Below are 13094 nucleotides of genomic sequence, written 5' to 3' on the forward strand. Positions count from 1 at the left end.
AATCACATGGGTAATTAATAAATACTTAATATCATACAGAGAATAGTTTAACAGAACAGCTGATGTCCACTGATTAACATGCAACAGCAAAAGCAAACACTTACAGAAATCTAATTTTTAGGTACTGGTTATGAAATTTGATTTATTAATAGTTTTTTGTCAACTCTTGACAACAGTTCAATGATATCTGTCAGACACAGATTTACGGGTCAACAGAGCATCTAACTAGTGGTGTAGAATAAATTGTGGGTCCCTTAAAGTCCAAAGGATTTCCTTTACCTACTTGCCAAGGTACCACTCTTCCAGACTCCTTGGGCTAAAATTCCATTAATTACTCTCTTGGTATACAGGGTTCCCTCACTTAACCCCGAGTTTTAATCTTGAAAACCCATATATTTCTTTATTGTATTTTGTTATTGAAGTATAGTTGACATATGTTATATTCATTTCAGGTGTACAGCAGTGATTCGACAATTCTATGTATCACTCAATGCTCACCATGTAAGAGTAGTCACCACCCGTCAACATATGTTATTACAGTATTATTGACTATATTCCCAGAAATCCATGTATTTCTTAAAAAGAGAAGTATACAGCTTCTGCTTATGATAACCTCATGGCACAGAACATTAAAACATAGTAAAACACTCTGAGCTGGCTCTGTCAGCTTGCTTTATACATATTTCAGCTCTCTCAATCATAATCAATGTGGAACAGCAATTCAGGAAGACGGGTCATTTGTTTCAACTTTCTCCAGCTCATCAGAAAATCCTCATTCTCACTCTGCCAACTACATTGTCTTCACTTACACCTCCCAACTATCTCTCTTTTAATTTTTTCTAATCTGAAAACTCCTGGCTGTGAGAAGGGTGGACCAAAGTAAATATATATATACTATATGTAGGAACACTTCAAATATGGAGGTATTATCTCTAGATGACCTATTAAAATGTATTATGTTGGGCGCCTGGGTGGCTCAGATGGTTAAGCGCCTGCCTTCGGCTCAGATCATGATCCCAGGGTCCTGGGATCGAGTCCTGCATCAGGCTCTCTGCTCCTTGGGAGCCTGCTTCTCCCTCTGCCTCTCTCTCTCTCTGTCTCTCATGAATAAATAAATAAAAATCTTTAAAAAAAAATGTATTATGTTAAGGAATTTACAAATCAAATTTTTAAAAATTCAAAAGAGAGAGATGGGCAAAAGACTTAAATAGGTACTTAACTTTATTAGCCACAGCTAACTGGCCAATAAATACAAACAGGTACTCAATTATTAGTCATTAGGGAAATGCAAATTAAAACCGCCACTCTACAATTAAAGAGACCAATAATGTCCAGATACGGGGGTGATATAGAAGAACTGGAACTTTTGCATATTGCTGGTGGGACTGAAAATTGGCACACTACCTTGAAAAACATATTGGCATTATTTACTAAAGTCAAACATATGTGGACCCTATGACCCAACAATTCTAGTCCTAGGCATATGTATAATAGGAATGAATACATATATTTACCAAATGAAATGTTTAAGAATGTTCACAGGAACATTATTTATAATAGCCCTTCTCCTATCAAAAAAAAAACCAAAAAAACTATTGTCTACCAATAGTAGAAAGGATAAATAGTAGTATATTTATATAGCAATGAGAAGAAACACACTTTTTAACATAGATGAATCTCACATAATGTAAGGCAAAAAAAACTGGATTCTATACAGTTCAAAGCCAAGCATAAGTAATCTATATGCAATAAAAGAAAGGATAGAAACCAATTTGGAGAGGGTGATAAGGATTGGGAGGTGACACAGGAGGGACTTTTAGGGTGATGGTGATGTTTCATTTCCTTATGTGAGTGGAAGTAACATGGGTGTGCTCATTTTGAAAAATCATTGAGCTATATGTTTGTATGTTTCTTTATGTATGCTATACTTCAAAAAAGTCTATTAAAATAATACAAAATGCACATATATTATACCTGTACAGGAAAGATTGAGATTAGAGTGTCTTTTTAGGCTTCCCATACTTTGCAAAATTTCTATATTAAAGCTCTAACCCGAAATGTGACTTTAATTTGGAGACAGGTCTATAAGGAAGTAATTAAGGTCAAATGAGGTCATAAGGATGGAGTCCTGACCCCATAGGATTAGTATCCCTATCAGAAGAGATACCAGAGTGTTGAACGTGTGTTTGTACTCTCTTGCTTGTGCTCTCTGCCCTGTGGGGTTGTGATGACACATCAAGAAGGTGAGCTTCTGGAAGCCAGGAAGAAAGGTCTTAGGAGGAACCAAAGTGGCTGGCACTTTGATCTTGGACTTTCCAGCCTCCAGAACTATGAGAAAAAAAAATATATATATATATATTTTTTTGTTTGTTTGTTTGTTTGTTTAGGCCACCCAGTCTTTTTGTTATGGCAGCCTAAGTACACTAACACAAGGTTCTAGAGAACTTGACGATAACAGAATAACATTAGATTCAGATAGATTTTGAATACAATGTGGAAAACAATGAATCCTGGCCCCTTAAAAACAACACAAAGGTGAGGGAAAAACTCTATCCAGGCCTCATTGTCCAATACTGTAACCATAGCCACTGTGGCTAATTAAATACAAAATACAGATTCTTAGTCCCAACAGCCACATGCGTTGGGCAGCACAAATAGAGAACATTTTCTCCATTACAGAAAGTTTAGAGGACAATAATGGACCTAGGAGGGAATAGGATGCTTTGAATGAGCTTCCAAATGAACCTTCCTGATTAGAACTCAAGATATTAAAAAAAGGGTTTGCACAAGATAGGAGATCTGATTAAATCAACACAAAGCTCAACAGAAAGAAGATAGAATATTAGTATTTCATGATTGCAGACCTTTTATATTTAAAAGTATAAACTAATATCCTGTTTATATATTAACATAAAAATAAATTAAAATAAATTATAATTTACCATTTAGCAATTCAATGAGTGCAGGGATTATCCCAGATTTGGCTAGCAGTGCGGCACAAGAGTCATCCATAGACACGGTTCCGATCATTATGACCACTTCTAAGACAAGGTCATCTTCTGCAGCACCTAGTCAAGTCAAGATCATAGAAAATTTTCACTGCAATGTCCTGATCCAAATCCATTTATATTACCAAGACTTCAATGCACAGAAGAAATACTGTAAGCTTCTAAATCAATTCTTATGAATCCTTACGTAATATACTTATAAATTTGTCCTCTTCCCCACATTTCTAAGCTCAGTGAAGACAGGTCATAGTGGTGGGGGAGGGCAGTAGAGAAGTGAAGATACATCTTTGAAAATATAAATGAATGACAATGTAAATACAGAAAACAGAAGACTCATCTGAATGGCTCAAAGAACTTTCTGTGTGCATGTGTATGCATATATAGAGAGATAACGGTAATTTTAAAAAGACAGGATAAAAAAATAAGCAGGATAGGGAAGGGAAACTAATATTAAGAAAACACACTGTTAAGAAAAAGCATACATACATATAAGAGGAGACCTAGTGACCACCTTTCTGGGAAGAAGAAACCAGAACTGGAGCTGAAACTCAAGGTGTAGGAAGAAAACGTGTGGCCTAGTATAATACCGGTCAAAAAAACACCTCAAACAGCCTTATCCACAACAGAAAGAAATAACTTAATGATTATGCAAAAGGGAAATACTAAGCACAGACCTGGTTTTAGTTTATCCTTGAGGTACGGAACTAACTTGTACTCCTTAAGAACCAGTTCCCAGTCTAAGTCTGGAATGGTCAAATTTGCAAGAGTTCCTAAACATTCAATCACAAACTCCTCTTCCTCATCATTAGAGATCTGGGCTGCAAGGTCCCCAACATAATCCTAAATAAAAGAGAATTTTAATACAAATTTTGAAATATGATTTCTGCAGAAGAACCAATCTGATAATGTAAACCATAGGAAGAAAAAAAGAAGTATCAAACATGATTCTCGTTTTAATAATCTTAAACCAAATTGCTACAGGAGCCATTAGTTTCAAGTTATTTATTTATTTATTTATTTTTAGTAATCTCTACACCCAACACGGGGTTCAAACTCACAATCCTGAGATCAAGAGTTGCATGCTCTTCCAAATGAAGCCAGCCAGGTGCCCCAGAAGCCAATGGTTTAAAAGGCAAGAAAACTGGAGTGAGGATGGAAGGGTTAGGGGTAGGGATCATAAAACAAAAACAACTTTAAAACTTAGATTGGGATTTCTAGAAGCTAAACTTACAAGGAAGTTGGTAACAAAAGAAGCAACTTGGGTCATGAGTTAATATTTGATAAGAGCTCAGTAAGAGTTTTATTTCCAAATGTAGCACTTTAAAGCTTTAATTCTCAGGCTATTTTAATAGACAGAAACAAAGAAACTATACGTACAATAAATAAATTTTTAGTTGGTCCATCATGCTGGGAAATATTCCTAATCATTTTCATCAGCAATGGATCCTTGAACTTCAGAGCCCTCTTCATGAGCATCTTCAGCCCATTTCCTACAAAAAAACAGAAGCCTCCTCCAATAGAATTAAGGTTCATTTAAGTTTAATGATTTTTTGTTGTTGTTTATAGTTCTCAAAAACCCCCCCAATTTACACATGGTAAAATGCATGAATCTTAAGTGTATAATAAATTAATTTCGATAAATTTATGCCCCTGGGTAATTCATACCCATATCAAGATATAGAATATTTCCATTCACTCCAGAAAGTGCCCCTTCTTAGTCAATTCTCTTCCTCAAATGTGATCGCTTCTCTTCTCCTTTTCCTCTTCCTCCTCCTGTTTTCCTTCTCTTTCTTCTTTTTAAACATAGATTAATCTTACCTGTTCTAGAATTTCACATAAATGGTATTACACAGTATGTGCTGTTTTGTGTGTGGAATAGGCACCACAAATTTTAAAAATGTAAATACTTTTTGACCCAGAAAAGTTGTACTTCTAGGAATGTATTCTAAAAATATAAAAATGGAAATTTGAAAAGTTTCAGAGAAAGGAACATTACTACAGCATGGTTTGTTTGTTACAGAAAAGAAGTGGCAACAAATATCCAAAATATCTGATTAAATTCTAGAAAATCCCTTAATGGATTATTTTGCAGCTATTAGCAATTATGTTTTATAAAAGTATTTAATCACATGGAATGAGATTCAAGATATTACTAACTTAAAAAAAAGTCACCATATATAGATAGAAAAACCCCATTTTAGTTTAAAAATATACAGAAGCATTGCACCAAAATTTTACCTATCATTATCTCTGGATAGCGAGAGTAAAGATTTTAATTTTTTCCTATTTGCTCATTTGTCATTTTGTTTCTTTAAAACAAACATGTATACTTTTCAAATAAGAAAGAAACTATTTAGCAGACTCCAAAATATCATAATGCATGACAAGCTATTTTACTAAGTTATTATGGAAACAAATACCTAATATATATTTTTCTATTGAATTAATTATCTTACACTGTAACACACTGTTTTGCAAATAAAAAGTTTTGTTTAATCTAAAATGTTTTTAAAATTCAAATTTCAATTAAGGATAACAACCTGGTTTATAAAATGTTACTAAAGGGTGTTTCTACACATGATATAACAGTATTTATTCTGAATCTATACGACCTTCAAAGATGAGAGCTATAAATTTTTAAAACAATTTAAAAATAGGATTTACATAGCTAGTATAATTCTTAATTCCTAATTATTTCTTTTCCATTATTTGCCAGTTGACATGATAGAGGTTATCAATGAAGCTCAAAGGCACTAACCTTCACAGATAAGCTGTACATTCCTTTTGTTAGCAGCAAGATTAATGCAGAAAGAAATGAGTTCCAAGTCAATTCGTTCATCTGAACATTCAAACAGCATCTTCATTAACTAGCAAAAAGCACAGGGAATATTTTATTCAAAAAAACAAAAACACCAGAAATATTTTATTACAATGTATTATCTTAGATCCTATGTTGGGAATAATATAATACAATTATATTTCTACTCATAGAAGTGGTAGGCTGTCACTACTGACTAATTGAATGAATTAATGGTTAATGAACTACAAGGTGTTCGGCATTAAATATAAACTACCGAGTACAGTGGAGAATACAAGAGGAATATTAGATATAGCCTTTGCATTTAAGGAATTTAAAATACTGTGTAGAAGTAGAGCATTCTCAGCAAAGAAAATAGCTTGTGCACAGTTATAAGGTAAGGAAGAACAAAAGAAGGCAAACATGGTTGCAGTGAGTCAGTGTTCAGAGATAAAGGTAAAAGCCAGATCATGCAGGGTTTTGAAGTACATGTTAAAGATGTGGGGCTTCATTTTAAGGATAATGGGAAGCCATTAAAGGCTTCTAAATAAGTAAAATGTCAGGATAAGATTTGTGTTTCAAAATGATCTGGCCAGTGTGGAAAATAGACTGAAATAGAATAAGAAAATGTGGGAAGACCATCTAAGAAACTAGAGGAAAAGTCCAGGTAAGATGATGACTACTTGTGCTAGGTGGGGCTGTGGGGATAGAGATAAAAGGTTGGATTAGAGATGTATTTAGGAACAAGAATCAAAATGGGATTTAATAAGTGACTAGATGTTGGGGTTAAGGGGGAGGAAGGGTCAAAAATGACTCCCAGTTTTCTGTAATGAGCAACAACATGGATAGTGGAGCTAACATTTTCCAAACAAGAGAAACAAGAGTAGAACTTTAAAGGGAAGATAGTAATATTGGTTTTAAATATGTTGAGTTTAATAAGCTGCTTATGTGATAGTCTGGTGTAGATATTCAGTAAAAGTTATAAATGCAACCCTGAGTTTAGAAGAAATGTTTGCACTGGAGATTTAGGAATTGTCATATGTGGTTGATGGACTGAAGCTGTAGGCTGGATCCAATCATTTGGGCATGGGTAGAAAATGAGAAAAGAACTCTATTAATGATAAGAGGAAGAGAAGGTAGGTCTGAAAAGCAGCAAACAGAAAAGTAGAAATCTAGGAAAAGGTAGGCTACCTAAGCCATCTATCAGTAACCTAGATTTGTCATGATGAGAGACAGTTGCTATATTAAAGGAGAAATGAACAAACTTTACGCTATAGGTTTGAGAAGCTAGTCTTCTATTATTGGTAAATCAGCAGATTAACTTAGTGTACATTATGCAAAGATATTTTTCTCGGGCGCCTGGGTGGCTCAGTCGTTAAGCATCTGCCTTCGGCTCAGGTCATGGTCCTGGGGTCCTGGGATCAAGCCCTGCATCGGGCTCCCTGCTCAGTGTGAAGCCTACTTCTCCCTCACCCACTTCCCCTGCTTGTGTTCCCTCTCTTGCTGTGTCTCTCTCTATCAAGTAAATAAAATCTTTAAAAAAAAAAAAAAAGATATTTTTCTCTAAGTCAAATTGCTAAGACATAGGGAAGTCAATCCTACAATTTATTACCTTAGAATTTCTTATGTCATGTCTCAGAGCAATACCTTTTTAGATCAACATGCCTTTGTGAATCCAGCACAGTGCCTTATATATAGTAAGTGAATAATAACTATTTGTTGTCTGGTTAGACCGTATTCTGTTAAATCTTGTTTTATTTATTCTCTATGTTAGTTTCAGATAACTTTTAAGTTTCAAAAAGGATATGTGGTTAACATACAAAAATCAATTGCATTTCTGTGTGCTAGCAATGAACAACTAGAAATCAAAATTAAAAACACAGATCCGGAGCGCCCGGGTGGCGCAGTCCATTAAGTGTCTGACTTGGTCTCAGCTCAGGCCTTGATCTCAGGGTCGTGATATTGAGCACCGTGCTGAGTCTGCTTGAGTTTCTCTCCTCTCCTGCCTCCCCCATAACTCTCTCTCTTTCTCTAATAAATAAACCAATCTTTAAAAAAATAAAGAATAAGGTAAAAACACAGATCCACTTAACAAATGCTCCAAAAAATTATACCTAGGTAGATATAATCCTAACAAAACTATACTTTTGGGGTGCCTGGGTGGCTCAGTCATTAAGCGTCTGCCTTCTGCTCAGGTCATGATCCTGGGGTCCTGGGATCGAGCCCCACATCGGGCTCCCCGCTCAGCGGGGAGCCTGTTTCTCCCTCTCCCACTCCCCCTGCTTGTGTTCCCTCTCTCGCTGTGTCTCTTTCTGTCAAATAAATAAATAAAATCTTTAAAAAAACCCAACTATACTTTTATATATATACTATATGCTGAAAACCACAAAACACTATAGCAGGTGAATAGTTGGCAATGTATCACGCCTTTTTCCAGAGGGCAGCTCTTTAACCACAAATGTTGCTACTAATGCAATTTTTATATAAAGAATCATTAACACTAATAATATTACAGAATAAATTCTATGGCAAAACTAAAATAATCTTAATCTACTGGATATACATTTACCAGATTTTGCTACCTATCTATATATTAACTAACAATTAAAAGTAAATTATAAATTAATAAAAATGTAGATGGCAATCCTCCAATTAATATAATTAGTATGTTTTTCATACTCGAATTAAAAACTTCCTATAGATTTTTCCAAACTTTTATTTAGGCAAGAAATTTCTTTACAATAACAGAAATCTGTTACAAGCAAAATATGTTGCTATTTACTTGAAATTAACCTTGTAGTATGAAAATAGCCCTTACAAATGGGGTTAGAGGTGATCTATTTAGAAGCCGAGGGGTTTTGTTTTTTTGTTTTGTTTTTGGTAATTTTCATGTTAAATCCGTGAAGTAATCAGAAACTAGATTTTTAAAAAATAATGCACAGTTTTGAAATCTTATCCAACTATCCCCCACCCCCGCCAAACCAAGAGAAATCAGGACTAAATGTGAATGAAATGTATCATGATATAGAATTAGTTTTTCATAATAGGAAAGAGAAACACTTCAATTTTAATTAAAGCATTCACATTTTAAAATAATAGTTTTGTTCAAACTCCATGTGCAACATTACGTCTCTAATTTGATTGCTACCCATGGCACTTCAAAAGCTAAGTGTAATTGCTGACAACTAGGAAATATTAAAACTAGATTTGTTCTGTTTTAACTATGTCCACTGTCATCTTTTACTAATTTAACAGGAAAGCACTAAAAGGGCTTCAGCCTGTGCAATGAAGAGGCAATAGCGTTCAATCAGACAAGTCCCATATTGAGTATCAGATACCAAAGACCCATGACTGAAATCACTGTGTCTAGACTCTCTGGCACCTGACTTCACTTATTTACCAGTGACCAGAGGCCAACCCCCACAGCTCTCTGTATTCACATACACCTCTACTGCCCCCGTCCCCCCACCCAAACATCTTTGAATGATTATGGCAGAACTTTGCATGCCTCAGGAATCTCTTCTGACTGGCTACTCCCTAACTCTGCTGTTTGAAGTGATGCTCTGGTTTCTGAACTTCAGCAGATAATGGCAGGCAGGAGCAAAGGGGGCTGTCAGAAAGGACGTTTACCAGCATTCAGCTAAAAAGAAGCATGTAGATCAAAGAGGGGCCAAATAGGACAACTGTGGTGGAAAACATGTGGATCACTATGAAGATTCTTACACACTGTTCTATGGTAAAATATTAAATAACACCATGACATCATTACCTAAACATGTACTTTGATTGGCTATTCTAACACCAATAAATATTTTTATATGCATCTGGATGGCATTTACACGTATTTAAACAAAACATGCATCTTAGAAGTCTAAATAACAATGAACTGTTAATGTGTACTTTTAACTATTATTACAATACGACTATTAACTCCTGGTTATCCCTAAGTTTGCTTACCTGAAACAATTCACCCACTGAGACCATTAAGATCATATATAAAGTCAGACTTGCCCTGGACCCCAAATTTTACAGAATGGTAACATAATAGGGGAATAATTAGAATATACTGGATAATTAGAGGCACTACAGTACAAAAGAAGAAAAGCAATATAAAATTGGGAGAGATTATGAAACATATTGAACATGCAATCACCTACTTTGAGTGTTAAATAATTCTAATTATAGATCTATCTTATAAAATACATATAAGAAAGGCAGTATTTAAACTGGACTATGAATAGATCCAAAATAATGTGAACGATCTAATATTTTACTAATAGTACCTTACTTTTGTAGAGTGTTGTATGGTTTATAAAGCTCCTTTACATAAATATCTAATGTAATTAAAGAATATGACCATACTCCACATATTTTTGAAATGAATATGGATGACTACTGAACCACTGCTTTCCTACTTTCAAAATTATTTTAGGCTTTTCATTTGAAAATCATTTGCAATACCTGACAGTCTTTACTAAACAAAAATTAATGTGCATAATTTCAAAGTTAACCAAGTAATACATTAACTCTAAGATCCAAACCTCAGATACAGCTTTATTTAATAAGTAGGTTAATCAGTTGCTGTCACAAATAGTTTATTTACTTATTTTTTTAAAGATCTTTTATTTTGGGGCATCTGGGTGGCTCAGTCAGTTGAGCATCTGCCTTTGGCTCAGGACATGGCCCCAGGGTCCTGGGATCGAGCCCCATGTTGGGCTCCCAGCTCAGCGGGGAGCCTGTTTCTCCCTTTCACCCCGCTTGTGCTCTCTTTCTCTCAAATAAATACTTAAAAAAAAGATAAAAAAAGATCTTTTATTTTTATTTTTTAACGATTCATTCATTTATTTTAGATAGACCAAGAGAGAAAGAGAGAGCATAAGCAGGGGGAGGGGCACAGAGAGTAGAATCCTCAAGCAGACTCAACGCTGAGTAGGAATCCGAGGCGGGGCTCAATCCCAGGACCCTAGGATCATGGCCTGAGCTGAAACCAAGAGTCAGATGCTCAACCAACTGATCCACCCAGGAGTCCCGAGACTTCATTTTTAAGTAATCTCCACACCCAATGTAGGGCTTGAATTCACAACCCTGAGATCAAGAGTCACACACCCTATTGACTGAGCCACCCAGGTGTCTCAACAAATAGTTTAAAGCTTTACTAGTTTTAAAGTCATTGAGTAGCCACTATCTCTGAAAGGAGTATCTTTTTAACTTGGGAAGGAAGCTTGGAAACTGCAATTTAATCCCAGATTTCCTTTCTATGATTCTGTTACTCTATAATGAATTTGGCACTTGGTGGCAATCAAGCCATGTCAAGTTTTCCCTAAATATGTCAAAACTGAGCCCTATAAAGTACAAGTTACAGGATGGATAGCACTTTAGGACCAAATGTATTCAAGAGTATCATTTCGTTTCTCAAAATATGGCCTCATACTAAAAAGCTTCAGGATATTTATGATGTAATTTGGTAACGTCACCTCACTATTCCTATAAGAGTTGAATTTTTATAAAAAAAAATAAAGGATGTTGACTACTAAATAAGTTTTGGAAGATTTTGTTCATGAAATATAGTTCATTAATGTTCTGAAACCTCCCACTGCAGAAATGTTTTATGTTAGAAAATTATCCCCCAAAAAATGCACGAATATTGTTCTTGAAAAGGTATGGGAAAATTTTCTACAAAGTTTTCAATTGCAGTAATAATGTGGCAGAAATAATCTAAACAGGCTCTTATTTCCACTCCTTTATTAAAATAAAGTTTTATTTTATTTTATTTTTCAAACATGTCTCATGTTTGAAATTATACATTTAAAAAGAGGATAATCCCAAATTGAAGATTCAACAAGTTTTCTGTCCCTTTTTATTTTATATTTATTTCTTTTTTATTTAGTGTTTTTTTCTTTAAAATCTAATCTGGATAAAAACAGTCAATCTAGACAAGAATATTATTCTTTTTTGGCTGCTTTCCAATTCATATCTTGTAGTCAATGAAGTTCTGACACTAAATGGGATTGGAAAAGGAACACCCTTTGAAACTGCAAAGCAGAAACCCTTGGAACATATGGAGTGAGACTGTAGTAAATCACCTGTAATCTCCCTTTGACACGGCTACTCTTTTATTGAAAACTTGTTTGACAAAGAGTTTGATTACACTTCGCATTGGCTACAGTCTGACATGTGTTATCTCTATAAGAAGCCTTGCCTTGTTAGATAAGATATGCTGTATATTCTTTGAAGAGTATCTATTTCCTATAAACATAATTAGTTCATCCTCTTGATATAAAAAGCTAAGAAATTACCCTTGAGAGTTTATCAGTTTTTTAATTGCATGTGGATAAAGTATAAAATTCTAGAATAGTAAATTCAATGTTAGAACCATCTCACTAATTTGGAATGAATAAAAGATGGGCAATTGTAATAAAAAGAGAAATTATGGTCTATTTTTTACTACATATTATCTTTCAAGTAATATACACTTAATAACTCATATAAGGCTAACGAGGAATTGCTTAGTAGGAGTCTTAAGAGGAATTACTTTAGTAAATGTAACTTACTATTTATATTCCTCTAAAGTGTTTTCTTTTAATTTTATTTTATTATGTTAATCACCATACATTACATCATTAGTTTTTGATGTAGTGTTCCATGATTCATTGTTTGCATATAACACCCAGTGCTACATTCAACACGTGCCCTCTTTAATACCCATCACCAGGCTAACCCCTCCCCCTACCCCCTTCTCCTCTAGAACCCTCAGTTTGTTTCTCATAGTTCGTCTTCCGCTCTGATATCCCCCCTTATTCTTCCCTTCCTACAATCTTCTTTGTTTTAACATATAATGTATTATTTGTTTCAGAGGTACAGGTCTGTGATTCAACACTCTTCCACAATTCACAGCGCTCACCATAGCACATAACCTCCTCAATGTCTGTCACCCAGCCACCCCATCTCTCCCACCCCCCACCACCCCAGCAACCCTCAGTTTGCTTCCTGAGATTAAGAATTCCTCATATCAGTGAGGTCATATGATACATGTTTTTCTCTGATTGACTTATTTTGCTTAGCATAATACCCTCTAGTTCCATCCACGTCGTTGCAAATGCCAAGGTTTCATTTGGTTTTTTTTTTTGATGGCTGCATAATATTCCATTGTATATATATACCACATCTTCTTTATCCAGTCATCTGTCGATGGACATCTTGGCTCTTTCCATAGTTTGGCTATTGTGGACATTGCTGCTATAAACATTGGGGTGCACGTATCCCTTTGGATCACTACATTTGTATCTTTG

At 34.8% G+C, this 13094-nt stretch overlaps 1 protein-coding gene across 1 annotated transcript in view; it reads right to left on the bottom strand.

Annotated features, from left to right (window-relative positions):
- KIFAP3 (kinesin associated protein 3) overlaps positions 1-13094 on the bottom strand; it is a 149087-nt gene that overhangs the window by 60197 nt on the left and 75796 nt on the right. The window contains exons 10-13 of the mRNA XM_081824584.1: positions 5767-5875; positions 4386-4498; positions 3683-3848; positions 2943-3068 (exon numbers count right to left, since the gene is read on the bottom strand). Of these exons, the coding sequence (XP_081680710.1) occupies positions 2943-3068; positions 3683-3848; positions 4386-4498; positions 5767-5875 (514 nt within the window). The remainder of the gene's footprint in view (positions 1-2942; positions 3069-3682; positions 3849-4385; positions 4499-5766; positions 5876-13094) is intronic.

The sequence above is a fragment of the Leptonychotes weddellii genome, chromosome 6, assembly GCF_054177405.1.
Source record: "Leptonychotes weddellii isolate Sample4059 chromosome 6, ASM5417740v2, whole genome shotgun sequence".
NCBI classification, from domain to species: Eukaryota; Metazoa; Chordata; class Mammalia; order Carnivora; family Phocidae; genus Leptonychotes; species Leptonychotes weddellii.